Genomic DNA, 15464 nt, shown 5'->3' with positions numbered 1-15464 from the left:
TACTATAAATATAAAAATTAAATTAAACCAAAAATAGAGTAAAATTAAATAAATTCAAATAGAATGCAAAAATTAAATTAAATATTGAAAAATCAGAATACAATAGAATGAAGTAAAATAATAAATGGAATAAAATTATATAGCGAAAAAATTTTAATTCTGCTCGATTAAATAGGAAAGGGGAAGCTTAGAAAACTGTTAAATATATTATTAATTTATCGAACAAATAAAGAAAATCAAACAAATGTGCCGTTTTTCAGAGAAAAATTAGTTTAAAAAAATAGGTTTACCAGCAATTTTAGTGAAAAATGTTTTCTGTCTGTTTTTTATATTAAATTGAAATAAAAAATCATATTTCTCTAAAATTTATTTCGTTAAACTGGCTATTCGAGTATTTTGTCATTGCAAAAATTTGAAATTAAACTTGAGGAAAAAAATCAATATACTATTTTTTTTGGTTCACCCAAAATATTTACGTATGTATATATGTACGGTCCTTAAAATAACACTTTTATATGTAAAAAATGAAAAAAATCCAACAAAATTTCAGCTTCGCCAATTTTTCAGCTCTTCTATTGTGTTTGTATGCCAAACAAATGCACTTTTTGTGCCACATATTTATATGAATATACATATTCGTAAATAAGTAAAATTTCGATACATAAACACTACCTACGCACGTTTAAGCGTAGTACATATATATGTATGCTGTGAATGCAGTAACGGCCCTGCATTTATGTACGAGTATCTACATACATATGTACAACACAGCATAAATCAATTTCGTATGCCATTCACTCTTCCGATTCCGTGTATTCCACTCACATAATACATTTTTATTTATACTTTATGTGTATATGCGTACATACATATGGGAATTTATTTGCACATTTATGCAGATGCACACTAGCATACATATCGCACACCATCTTCCAAAGAGGCAAGACTCAAAATTACACGTTTGGCAGAAAATGCTAAAAACTATTTCTTAGCACATGATGATGATATGGGCAAGGGAGACTTTACCTTAGTTTTTTATGAAAATTATAACCAAAAATTTGCTCCAGCTGTTGCTGAAAGGTAAGTAAACGCTTTGTGTACATTTTCAGCGCATTATTTCAAAAATTCCAAATTTTGAGTTGTGCCTCTTTGAAGACGGTGTGCGATATGTACCTTCGCTGTTATTTTACTAATGCGCTACTTTTTGTACGCACACCAGCATACCGCACCTCTCTCCCTCGCTCGCTTGCTGGTGAGCTGCATTCATCAAATAGCTTTTATTTGCGCTAAAATAGTACCAGCTGTTAGTTTCCTTTTATAAATAATTTAGTTTTTTTTTACTTTATTTTATTATTGTTTTTTTTTTTTATTTTTTCCAATTTTTACTTTGTATAACAGCGCCACTATGCCGCTGTGGTGTCTCAAATTTTAATTGAAAGTGAAATTTTTTCCATTGACTGGCAGTGCAGAATATGGTATTTATTTGTGCCTTTTTTCTTTCGTTATTTTGCTATTTACTAAATTTTGCGCAAATTTTGTATTTACTTTATTCATGCTTATATTACTAATAGGTTTTTTCTTTTAAATGATCGCTTCTTTTTTGGTTTATTTTTTTATTTTCTGATTGACTTAAACTTAATAAACCATTTATCTTATTACGTGAAAACCGAAACAAATAGAAGAATCAGGGGATTTTTACAATGAAAAAATATGTATGTTAGTTATCGTGGAAGTATGTCAAATTTAATTATAAATACATTAAGCATTTGAGGGAATAGTGATACTGTATATATGTATGTATAACTAAAAAAAAGAGAGAAAGAATATGAATATGAGCAAATGTCGTTTTTTTTTTATAGAGGAGAGGAATATTAGTGCTAAATATCTACTACATATTTTGCTCGAAAAAAGAATTGCGGGGCGATGGCCGAAGAGAAGGCAGACCTGAATACCTCTGCTTTGGGTGTCAACTAACTTGTGATTGTGACAACTTTTGGACATAAAATATCAATAAAAAAACATTAATGTCATGGATTAAAATTTTCTACATGTTTATTTATTAATTTTTTATCTCTTTTTTAACATTAATATTTGTTTATGTGCATAGCTAATAAAAAGTGAGGTATTTATTTATCGAAATCCCACAAAAGAGCTGGTTATTTTTATCAATTGATGATTTTTTACTGCAGTGAGGAACTTTATTTGGCACTGCAATATTGTCTTATTGTATTGTAGAGGGTAACTCTAGAAATAAGTATGCGGGAAACGCCTTCACTACCTACTCTCATGGATGATTTTTTACTTTTTAATAAGAATGTTTGATCCTCTCTGAAAATTGGACAGCCCCGAAAGCATTACAGAATTTTCCATCATTTATTTGCCTGGGCACAGCGATGCTGAGGATAACTGCTGACAAACTGAAAGGGAAATGTATGACCACTCACATTCTTCGGTCAACGGAAGATAAAAAAGTTCTTAGAGTTCACTTTACTTACCTAATTAACGCTGGCACAAACCTTGGCATACACCTATCGTTGACTGCAGTGCAGGTCAAGAACATAAAAGGAGTAAATTTTCAACACCTTTTCTACCATTGGCTGGTTTTAAGGCAGAAGCAAATTTCCCACGCTTGGTAAACCATTCTTTGAAGTTCTCGCAGAGATTTTACAGGTGGAAATAAGGACTTTGGCAAGGCGTCTACAAAGTGGTTGGTTCCCGTGTGCGATTTTAACTTTACTTTTACTCAATAATATCACAACGGGCCTGTACTGGTCTATTTTTGGGGGTAATCTTCTCATAATCTATTTAAAACTTTCCTAACCTAACCTTGGGAAGTTTAAACGATAAATTCTTAATAGTATTAAGTTATTATAGTATAGTAAAAACCTTGACAAAAATGTAATTTGAAATTCAAAAACATTGCGAAACTCTAAAATAAATAACCAAATTACCGCATTCGATAAAGAAAGAAATTGGTGTAATTTGTTAAAAAAAAAAAATAGCAAACTGCAGCGCGACCGCCCTTTATGAATTTTCTATTTTTCTTGAGAGCTGGAGTGAAGCAAAGCCAACTTAGCTTTGGAAATGCTTAAATGCAATAAATAAATTATCTAACTTAAATATATAGACTCCATGCCCCTACCATGATGACCTACATATGTCCAAAAGTTTAAAACAATACAATGGAGAAACAGTACGTAAAATCAATAGACATCGTACTTCTCTCGATACATCCGGCCACCCATTCTAAGTTCAGTTCAAAAAACTACTTGCTGGAGGATCTGTATGTACTGATAATTTTCAACCTTGATAAACTAAATTTTTACGCTATACAGTTGTAAATTTTTAACCTTGCATTTCAGCATGCTCAATTAAGGTTCTATTAATAGGTTCTAATAAAATTAATTTTTTCCGCTCAGTTTACTAAATTAAAAAGACATGTAAATATCCATTATTTGCAGCCTTTTAATTCACTAACATTGCTGCACAAACATTCAAGCACCTACATAAATATACATATGTAAATGTAAATTCCTGAATTTGTTGGTTGAATATTTACACCCTTTTTATTACGGCCAATCATTAGCATTAGCATTCAATTTTTATCTACATTATGACCTTCACAGCGATCACTACAAAATTCTGCACAATATGCAACTGATCAAATAATAAGAATGTTAAAAGACAAAAAAAAAGAATAATAATACTAAACAATTTAATATGTTAAGTAGTTAAAATCATTCATTAACAATTACGAGTGCATTTGGGGCTTTGCATGCAAAGGTGGGGTTTGATGGTCAATATTTTAATTAGCACACTAAGCACTCTTTCTATACATGTAAAAAAATTGTAATAGGCCGATGTCTGTGCATTATAGTTATTAAAGAAAAATGAATATCTGGTATCTTTATTTGAGTAACAGAAGCCAAATCAAAAATCTTTAGAACTTTTTTCTGTTTGTACGCGCATCACTCGAAAACTAATGCATGGAATAGAATGCAGTTTTCACCCAAGTGTTGCTCGAGGACTTACTTAAAATATAGAAGAACAAAATTATAGAGTGGCAACCTCTTTGAACATTGCAGTTTAGGTAAATTGATAAGATAAATTAAGTATTGCGATAGGGCTGTTAAATGAAAGAGATTTAAGAGAGCTTGCAGCAAAAAAAAATTTTGTGGAAGGTTGCCACCTGTTTTTGGAAATTTTAATTAAATTAAATTAATAATATGGGTGTCAAACTGAAGAAGTTTAGGAAAGTTTACTGTCGAAGCGGTTTGCCACCTAGTTGAAAAACTTAATTCAGTTAAATTGATAAGATAAAGTAAATATTGAATTAATACACCTCTAAACAAAGTGCGTGATATGTAGACTCGCGTTATAAGATTATAAATAAAATTTCCAGGAGAAAGCCGATACCCTACCTACTTTCCAAATACATTCGAAAATATATTAACTAACATCCACATTTATAAAAACTAAAGAAAGCTGCATTAATCGAAAATTTATTTAAAAATCTCCCTTCAAAAAGTTCTTTAATTCTATTCTATTTTTTTTTATGAATAAGGCCATGAGAGTTTTGGGAGGGCATAACAACCCAAATATACTTTCAAGGCTCAGTAAAGCAAGCCGGGTATTTGCTAATTAAAAAAAAATAGAAAGAGAGTAGGATAGAGTTTATTTAAATAAAATTTGCAAATTTATATAAACAAAAGCAAATAAAATTTCGACATTAAATATATTAAGAGAACTAGTTAGTATTAATAAAAAAAAAATAAAAAATAACTTTTTTTTAATGTTTTTTGGTTCGCATATATGATTTTAGTGAAGTTTTAGTTGCTTTCGAAGCTTAAAAACCGTTTATTTGTGCGAGAAACTAAACTCCAAGTTAGCACTACTCCTTAATTATTTTTATTTATTTTTAGTTATATCTATGTTCTTTACGTTACTTTAATTTTCACTTTTTTGAACTTAATTAATGAAATTATTTTGCTTTTTTATCTCTTTTCAGTTAATCTTTTAGAAATTAATAAATTAATTAGGAATCAGCATCAATATTTTTAACAAAATGTCACACAACATTGCAATTTTATTGGCGATTGTCGCGTCAATTGTCACAACATGCACATCACTGCCAGATGTAAGTACAAATGAAAAATTAAGATTTTTTTTAAATATATTTAGTTGAATGGATTTTATTAGAAAAAATATCAGGTCTACTGTAAACATACCAAGTCAAAAACCATACTTATGTAAGCAGAAGTAACGACTGGTTAAATGTTTCAGCAAGACCCTAGGCTGGAATATTCGGACCCAGGACCAGGGTCGCTTTTCGTATGAGGAAATATCCGAGCATTTTCAAGCGGAAGTTTACTGCATAGATATCTTTGTGCGGAGGCAATTATAACAGCCCTCTTATCTTACGAAATCAAGTCATGATTAGTCATTGACTGCATTGAGAAGCTTAACTTCCTTGGTAAGCACAGTCGTATCCAGTTAGCGTGGATACCTGGCCCAAGAGGAATATGGGCTAATAAGTAAGCAGACTGTGACGCCGGAGAGGCAGCAACCATCTTTCTAGTTGGTTCCGAGCCCTTTCTGGGTGAGTCCCAATACTAGTAAGGAGAATCGTGGGTGAGGGACTGACAGAGGAATATAAACTGGCATAGTTTGATAGAAATGCGTCAGGCAAAGAGTTTACCCTGAGGGTATAACAAGAGGATATTCCAAAGCTTAATTAACTTGCCAGAAGAGAAACTTAGAACACTAACACGTATCCTTACAGGAAACTGTATGCTAAGAAGACATCTATAAAATATATAAGCTGGGGTTATAGTCAAATGATCTTTTCTGCGAACGATATTAAACATTGTGGACATATCCCAGGTCTGTTACGCCATGCATCCGTTCTGATCATCGGCATTATTCCCAACTCGTTATATTCAGAGTTAGTGAGGTATTGGAAATATCGGAAGCAAAGTATTGGTGATGAACTCCTTCGGCGAATAACGTGGCACGAAAAGCTATAAAATGACAGACTTCACCTGAGATGTCTATCGAAATCAGGATGGTTTGCAGCACTAAAGTTTTTTCAACGCACTGGCTGATCGATATAGAAAACTTACTAACAAAAATATTACCACCCATTACGTAATTCACGAACGCTTTTACTGATGGCCGCACCCTTTGTAGGTAATGACTACAGTGATAGTGACTGCCCGCCTCAGGAAGCTCTACCCCAGATATAGCTCACCTCTTTCGTGAACAAGCCGAACGAGATATTCTTAAGAGTGCCGAAAGAATTTTGTAGAAGCCCGTTCTGGTGGCGTTGCTAATGAAATTGGCTTACTTTCGTTAGAAAAATCAGTTAATTGAAAGAGTTCTACCTACAAATGAAAAAAATCATATTAATCAGCCCCTGAATTTCTATTGCTTTTACTCCTCGCCACCACGTATAGACCTAGTTTAAATTTTATGCCAACTAGAAGAAAAATGTATCTGGCCAGCTGCCCATTAGATTAGTCGCGTACAACATGACTACCTTCCAAAACGAACGACACTTACATGATTACACGCACTCGTGATTGGTTACGCTTGGCCGCGTCATTAACAGCCGGCACGTAGCACTGAATGCCAAACAAGAAATAAAGGTAACGAGAAGCAACGAAAAAAATATATAAAAAATAAATAAATAAACAATCAAAAGACTTAAGGCACAAACCTGCAGCAGCAGTAAAGCAATGTCAGAAATGACGTGCCGACCAGCGTGCCAATATGCAAAGCAGGTGAAGGAGGAAAATGATAGAGACAAAGAGATTGCATGCAAGCAACATAGAAATACATACATAAAATAAATGCGTATATTATATATGAAAGCTATGGTTTTTCTAAGCTAACAATAGATTGTATGCAGATTTGCAGTAGGGGGGACCTTAAAATACCAACATCTAAATTTTGTATCGGGCACCCCTTAACAAGTTTTAAATTTTTAATACATTTTAGAGGTCGATACGAGGGTTAGAAAATTTTTAATTTAATAAAGTTGCAAAAATTCACAAAACTTCAAATCTGATAAATTTGACATATTATTGCAACTGGTGCATATAAAATCATAAACTCGCTCAGTTAAAACTGATTAAAGTCATTTTTTCGAATTTAAGCGATTTAAAAAAATATAATAATTTTTCAAACCCGCAAGCTTGAAATTTTTTTAATTTTGAAATTTTCTTAACTGTCTTTATTTTGTACGCAGAACAAAATAAAGCGGTGAACCATGATGTTAATATTTTTGAACCACCCTAACGTATATAAATTAAAATACGTTTGTAATTAGTTATAAACATTAGTCAGTGCTATGGCAAAAAAAAAAAAAACGAAAAAAAAAATAAAAAACATGAAACAACTAAATTAGTAGCAGAAGGGCGCCACCCGCTGCAAGCCAAACAACAAGGCAAATGAGGTAGCTACCAGCCAAGCTAATAACGCATTTAGAAACGGCTTCAGGCCAGATGTGCATGTGGTTACATATATTTTGATAGCCATTTTGATACTAGTATAGAAGGTCGTCAATGCGGTTGACTAATTTGTATGATCGTTACCATTACTTTTATATATTTTTTTCCTTTTTATAAGTATTTCTACGGCCTATGCGCTTACTTGCCTACTTGCCTTGTTATTGGTGTAATTTGTACAAGCGGTCTACGCAGGCGCATACGCACTTCGATGTCAATGAACATGAGCACTTACTCATACCTACACTTGCGCGCTCAGCTTTTTAGCTTGCTTGTTGAATTGCACCACGTCAAATGGCCTATTGTTTTGTTCTCGTTTTACTCGACTTCCAGTTGTGGCATTACTTTTGAATGGGCGTTTAATTGTTAAGAAAAAAATAGTAAACGAGAAGCCATTTTGGTTGACATGTTGCATTTATATTATGTATGTATATGAAGTTTACATTAAATAAATTTTGTCTTTTTATAGTAGTTAAACTATATTTCAGCAAATTTTTGGTATATTAGTTATTCTTGAGTACTTTACTCAGCTTAGAGGCCAATTTAAAAAAAAATTAGCTAAAGCACGAAATTCGTTTTAAATTAAAATTATTAATTTCTTGTTGACCTCAGCAAATAAAACAAAAAATCATTACTGCTCTTATATGCTTGCCAAAGTAGCAATTAAGCGTAGAAGATAATTATATTTTATTTTAAAGCCCCGAAGATTACGGTCAAGGCCGTGTGATTCGATACTTCATTGAGCAGATGCATTTGGATTTTTTCTTTGGTCTTTTGGGCAAGAAGTTTGAAAATCATCTGAGAAAGAATTTGAAGGACCGTGAAGAGCAATACAAGTGCCTATGGGATTTCTGCTCTCACAACTTGAGGAAAAGAGCACAGCAGATAACCCTAAGTATCGAGTTAACCCTCGATGAACGACAATGAACACGATTCCTGCTGAGACGCTCCAAACTATGCCTGCAGTTCCTTACTGCATCTACAGACTCCTTACAGAGTGGTATATTATTGGAGATTGGGCCAGTAGATTACGAACTCCAATAAACGATTTCTATAGCAGCTTGAAAGATCAGAAAAAGGCAGCATAAATTGACTACTTTATGTGGGAATGCCACTTAATGAGAAAAATTCGACTCAGCTTTTGGAAGACAATTTTATTTTAAGGGCTTGACTAGTTAAGACAATCGCCACTTAAAGGCATGTGATGCCAACAAGCAATGCCCGGTTGGCAACCGCTATCATCTTTCTTTCTGAGGGATAAAAGCCTTAATTTTTATACCCGAGCGCACTTGTGCACAAGGGTATTATAACTTTGTTCACATAACGGTTGTTTGTAACAGGCAAAACGAATCGAGATAGATATAGACAAATGTATACATAAATGATCAGAATGAAAAGAGAAATCGATTAAGCGGTGACTGTCNTAGTTCACATATTTCCTCTCTGCTGGACCATTTACAGGTCATGCTCCAGTTTTATTGCTTCGGCATATCTTCTATTGGATAGTCTGTCTCCTCTTCGCTGGCATTGACGTCAGTGTGCCCGGCCAGCTAATAGAAGTCTGCACTCTACCACACTTCTTGAGAAAGTGCTATCCGATAAAATTACCTTTATTGCAGCTTACCTGTCAAAGATATTAACTTTTCCATCATCTGGCTACTAATCAGTAACTGCACCACCCTCCATCAAGCCTGGCAGCAGTGTCAGTGTCATTCCCAATATTTGTGTTAAAAAAACATCCCACAATTACGAAAATTTTGCGCAAATTAGAAAAAATTTAAGCAGTCACTTTTTCGCATTCAAACTCACATGGTATGTACATTAAAGCGTATCACCTTGCAAGCAAAGACAAAAAAGTGCGCCGTACACCCCTGAGTCTAAAGTGTTTTTGCAAGGTAATTAAAACAAAAAAATGTTGTCCTTACCCAGGGGGTTTTTTCGAAATTACCTTGCCAAAATACTTTAAACTCAGGGGTGTATGACGAACTTTTTGGTTCTGGTACGGTCTAATGTACATGTGACTAATTATACATTCCCACAAACGTAACTAAATATGAGTACATTACTGTTTGTGTACTCACGCAAAATTACACAATTGTGTTAATAAAACTCATCCTTCTCGTGGCCTTAACAATTTTGCCATAGTTGAGGGTCAAAGTCAAGTTGCTGTGTACATTCGTCAGCTGGTAATTCTTTGCAGTTATGCATATTTACAAACATATTTACTTGGGAAAAAATAAATTTGAATTCATAGGTGTGCATATGTGTGTATATATGTGTGTTGTAAAACAGTTGTGCATATACATATAAACCAACAGTAAACTAAGAAATACATTAACATGACTTTTTAAATTGGCGATTATACAAAATAGATTGCAAGCTTCCTGAAGGTTACTGCTGCTAATGGTATTTTCGTAGAATTGATGTGCATATCAAGCCTTAACTGGGAAAATAATTTAAATGATATATATATTTTTAAATTTTTTTATGCCCTAAGAAAACAAAACTAAAGAAATTTCGCTTAAGCCTTTTTCCCCCCGGTTAGTGCTAGATATACGCCATGCAGCGTCGTCGGCCCCAAGTTGCTGAATCAGTTTCACGTGGATCACTGATCGCTTAAGCATGACTTTCAGAATAGTTGTTCGCTTCTAGTCATTCTATCATTATCTAATAGAGATATGCTAGCATTTATTAGTGTTTCGAAAGCATATCACTTTTCCCGAATAGCATATTTCACTGATGATCCTCCAATGATTATTCTGAACATTTTCCAATTTTTTTTTACTTCATATCACAGAAGATTGGTTATCAGATCAACTGTACCCCATTTTCATATAATAAGAACCAATTACTTTACATAAAGCTGACTTTTGCACATTCACCGAATGGTCCAAGTGACGATCTGCAAAGACTTAACATAAATTCATGAGGATTACTGATCGTTTAAAAATTTATTCAGAATATATTCCTGCTGTCGCCAAAAGGGTTCATGGACCCAAAGAGGTTTTTAAAATTTGTAGTTTTAAAATGATTTATTTGGAACGAATTTCTGTCTTCCCTTCTTAAGTTCGGTTTGGAGACAAACCGATTTCGGCATTATGCCATTTTCAATGTAATTTTTCGTACTGTGTTGTTTTAAAACTGTAGTCGTGGCTTCCTCATGTATGAATTATTGATATTTTGAAAAAAAGCGTAACTTTTAGCATATTTTTTTAAAGCAAGAAACAAAGAAAAATTTGTTTAATATTTTATGAACATAAGATTATCGGTAATTCGGCATTAATTAAAAAATTAAATCGATATCTTTTCGGCATTTTCATGGGAATTTCAAGGGATATGTGTATCGGTACGCCTTGGCATGTTTTGCGGATTTTTCGTATTTTTTTGCAGACTATTCGTTATCAATTATTTTGTGTTAAAAAGTGTTAGGCAACTCTGCTCTTATTTTTGCTTTAAAAAATGCTAAAATTATCAGGCAACGTAGCGCTCATGACCGTTAAAATTGGATTTATATTTTTCCCATAAATTTTAACTGTTATTTCGTGATTTTTATTTTTTCGATAATAAATAATCGTTATTTTTGGACTACATTTTTCCATTAATTTTTATCGTTATTTCTGATTTTTGTTTTGTCGGTCACACCAGATTTAATTTTTAAATATAAAACAACATAATAACGGTTAAAAATTATAGGAAAAATATAAATATAAAATATCGATTATTTTTATCTTTTTGTTGTTTTTATGGCCTTTATAACAATTATATTGAACAATTTTTATGAGCTCGAGGCCGTTTTCAGTGAAAACTTATTGTGGAAAAGCAACAATAATTTGAAAAAATGGTAGAAGTGATAGCTATTTCGGAAATCACCACATTTCCTCATCAGACTTCTTTCAGTAGGATTCGAACCGACGATCACCACTGACTCAGCCAGTTGCCTACGCACTGTGCTAAGTTGTCTTGTTGTTGTTGTTAGCACAGCGCGTAGGCACTGGCTGAGTCAGTGGTGATCGTCGGTTCGAATCCTACTGAAAGAAGTCTGATGAGGAAATGTGGTGATTTCCGAAATAGCTATCACTTCTACCATTTTTTCAAATTATTGTTGCTTTTCCACAATAAGTTTTCACTGAAAACGGCCTCGAGCTCATAAAAATTGTTGAATATGATTATTTTTATCGAAAAAATATAAATCACAAAATAACTGTAATTTAACCGAAAAAATAAAAATCTAAATTTACGTTTATTTTTGACCGAAGAACTCAGAAATAACGATTTTGCATGATCTAAAAATTAAATTATTGTTTATTTTCAATCCCTCATTTTGCTCGAAATATTAAAAAGCACTATTTTAATATATATATTTTTTTTTTGCTAAAAAGGGTACTCCGTACGTTCTCTGCATTAAATATAACGAAATATTTAACAGTTCAGATTTAGATAAAACTTATATACATGTTTCCAAAGATCTGATAGAAAAGTCCTCCTAAATAGAGTGGAATTTCTATCTGTCTATTGCTTGACAAGCTTTTTTAAATAATCGTAAAAAGTTAAAAATGTATCTGCTATTCACGGACTTTTTGCTAAGTATACAAATCGCACCTTCGTTATTTTTTGGTAGTGGCGTCGATTTCTATTTACTCAAAGAACTAGACATACTTGCGAGTTATCGAAAAACTATTTTCCTTTATAAAAAAAGCAGTTTTTTTAAGTGCATCCTTATATTGGTTGCCATTTTGCGTTCACTACTTTTTACTACCATTCTTTGCAGTAAGAATAATTTTATGCTGCATTTGCCATTGCATTCCTTATACTCGTAGCAATTGAGTCACCCACTTCTGTAAGAGGCAGCATTGACAATGCCAACACCCAGAAATAATTTAAAGCGTTTAAATGCAAATCAAACTAGAAATCATGCTTAAGTAGCAATAAAAGTTGCATAAAACAAAACCAAATCAAGTTGTTAATCAAGCAAATGGTTGACAGTGTACAAATTCGAATGAGCGCCCGTCACCATTTTGAACAATGAACAGTCAAAGAAAAAGATAAATAAATGGTGCATTAGAAACGTAAAGCGCAGACAAATTAATAACAATTAAAAACAACATTTTTAAAAGTTCTAATTTTTAAGGCAAGTCAGCAAATTTGAACTATTAAATTAAGCTATAAAGATATGTATTAAGGTCAGCTAAGTAACGTTACAAGGTATGGCAAGTGGACAATGAACTATGACCGGAATGGTTGGCGTGCAGTTGTGAAGGTGTGGATTGCATGCAATGTTAAAGCGTAGAATTAAAAGGGAAATATCAAAACAAAGGCACACAAATTTAATCGAATGAAAACGACAATTTTTAAATTTACTAATCTATTTATTTCTGCATAGAACTAATAAATCATTGCCAACATAAAATAATATGCAGTGAGACAGGCAAAAATAATATCTCAGTACGTGCAGCGCCTAAAACTCGGCAACAGTTGCTTTTTCGAAAATGTAAGTCGTCTTCGGCTTATTCGAAGCACTCCAAAATGGAGCATAATTCGTAATTTCATTCAATGCTTCCCCATTTCCAAATCCCTTCGCCATTTTCAAATCGTTTTACTAAACAAATTTCAATTCATAGGAATTGTCTTCTCCTTAAAATAATGTTGCATAGTCCTGGACGCGACACATAAGCAGTTTCATTGTGGCAAGAGGCATTTTCAGTCACGCAAAAATTCCAACTTCAAAACTCAACGATCAATCCAATTCCTTTAAAAAACCCTCTTCAAGCCAATTGATGGATGTCTGTTTCTATCGCTGCGCTTTTGTGCCCACATTCTCACACTCCCAACCCGCAAGCCACCAGCTGTCGTTATGATCCATCAAACACCTCAGCACGTACGACTTAAATATTGTAACCTAATTGGAATTTATGTGATTACCCAATTTTAACCGAATCCAGATTACGCACGAACTGCTTAGGTAGTCGTGTAACAAATCGAAATCACAGCAGGTGTGAATGCCCGCAGGATAAATGAGCTGGCAAAAATGATGTCAAAAAAACAGCGGCGCAAGCTAAGGTAGGAATTTAATCGCAAAGGAAAAAAAACCCCAAGAAATATTTATGCAAGCAAACCAAATCAGCAACAGGCATCAAGTGGCGCGTCAAATTGGTGAAGCAAAGAAAAAACAAACCAAATCCAAAAATAATAATATTAAGAAATAAAAAGCAAAAACACAAAAATTAAATGACAGTCATTCAAGCGTTGAGTTTCGTGGATACTTGTACAAAGCGCTAGCGCAAGCAAATGACAGCGCACAAAACGCACAGCGTATGTTTTGTAAGAAAAGAAAATAAATTTAAGTAAATAAAAAAACACTATTCAAAATTGCTGGCCAAAACGTCACTGCGCTTAAAAGGGAAGGTATGTAGTTGAAAAATTAACCGCAAAAAATCGCACTTCAATTAACCTAAAAACCCAAAATCCCCGCTTGCGGTGCGCTATGCTCCAGTTTCACATTTTTAATTGCAATCTATATCAGTTAAGCAATTATATGCTTGCCCGTTTTTATTTCATTTTGTTTTTTTTTTTCCTTTTTCCTGACAGTTTTAATTCATTTAGTTTGACACAAACCTTATTTGTTTACTTTTTACTTGTTCGTTGGCAATTAAAACGCACTCAATCTGTCAATTGTCACTCAAATTGAGTTGGTTTGGGCGTTTTGGTCATTTGCGCTACAGAAGGAAAAAAACTAAGTTGGAAAAGTTAGCTTTTATACAAGACTGCTTGAAAAATTGGGTAATTCGAAAATAGTAAAGTTTTAGCTGGTACAATTACTATATACATACATAGCATACATACATCACAGTGCTTTTCGAGAAAAGTTACTTTGAAAATTTTAACTTAATTTTTTATTTTTTTTATTTTATAATTTTCATTTTTACAGTTATATGTTGTTATTTTCTCCGAGTAAACGGCGCCAAAGTAGTTTTAGTAGGATTAATAGATAATCCTTTGTTGTCACGCCATATTTTCGTAATGCACATGGCTTGTTGCAAGCGGTGCGAGATCGTTACGCCGTGATCATTACGCAGATCACCGGATCGAATACATAGCAAGTATGCAAAAAAGCGCAAAGCCTTTATTTCGAAACCGTGGTCATTAAGTAGTGGGAAGAGGTTTTCGTCTACAGTCCACCGTCCACAGGAGAGCAGAAAGTTCTCCAACCCCTTCTTAACTTTCTTAACTGCGAAAAATAATAATATAAATAAAAGTCTTCAATAACTGTTATCTAAACCAAAACAAAGCTGTTATTTTCAGATATTTTAGATAAAAATCAAAAATAATTGTTATGTTGGATTTATAAAATAAAAATCAAAAATAATTGTTATTTTTTTTTAAAGTTTGCATAAAAATTAAAAATAAAATTTTATTTTAAAATTTGATTCTGGAAAAAAAAAGAAAACAAATGGTATGTATCACTTAGTTGTAGAACATTTCCTTCATAGTGAATTTTTCAATGACAGTTTTCATCAATAACTGTTATGTTCGGTTTGCTTTTTGTGCTTCTGTCACGCCTTATCAAGAATTAAGTATGCGGCATTTGGGAGCGATGTTTTGAGATACGAATACCTGTGCTCTTTGACACCCAACAATGTGAATGAATGGCCCCTCACTGAGTTTTGTTGCTATGTAGAACAGTAGATTAACCATAAAACCTTAGGTATCCTTTTACTCTCTTTATGGAAACACAAAGGCTGCGTTTTTTAATCCGAAATTTAATGGAGGTCGAGATGTCCCAGTATCAATGGGGGCATTTAATGAAAACGGCAGAATCTCTTTGTCAGAAAACTACCTCAAATACATAGTTTCCGGGACAAGAAGGAGAAGGAAAAGATTATGAACAGGAGGAAATAAAGTTTTGGAGATGTTCGAATCTTTTAATAACACTTGAACAGAGTCAGATCAAGCCTTAAT

General features: G+C 33.1%; 1 protein-coding gene across 6 annotated transcripts in view; it reads left to right on the top strand.

The window, feature by feature from the left end:
- sona (sol narae metalloprotease) overlaps positions 1-15464 on the top strand; it is a 167435-nt gene that overhangs the window by 14546 nt on the left and 137425 nt on the right. For all 6 annotated transcript variants that reach the window (XM_017612925.1, XM_017612923.1, XM_017612924.1 and 3 more), the window contains exon 2: positions 5009-5137. In XM_017612925.1, coding sequence (XP_017468414.1) covers positions 5066-5137 — 72 coding nt within the window. In that variant the 5' untranslated portion in view covers positions 5009-5065. The remainder of the gene's footprint in view (positions 1-5008; positions 5138-15464) is intronic.

This window comes from Rhagoletis zephyria, unplaced genomic scaffold (assembly GCF_001687245.7).
Source record: "Rhagoletis zephyria isolate East Lansing unplaced genomic scaffold, Rhagoletis_zephyria_1.1 Rzeph_scaffold_00589, whole genome shotgun sequence".
NCBI classification, from domain to species: Eukaryota; Metazoa; Arthropoda; class Insecta; order Diptera; family Tephritidae; genus Rhagoletis; species Rhagoletis zephyria.
Note: the sequence above shows the minus strand (reverse complement) of the source record. Positions and strands in the feature narration are given on the sequence as shown.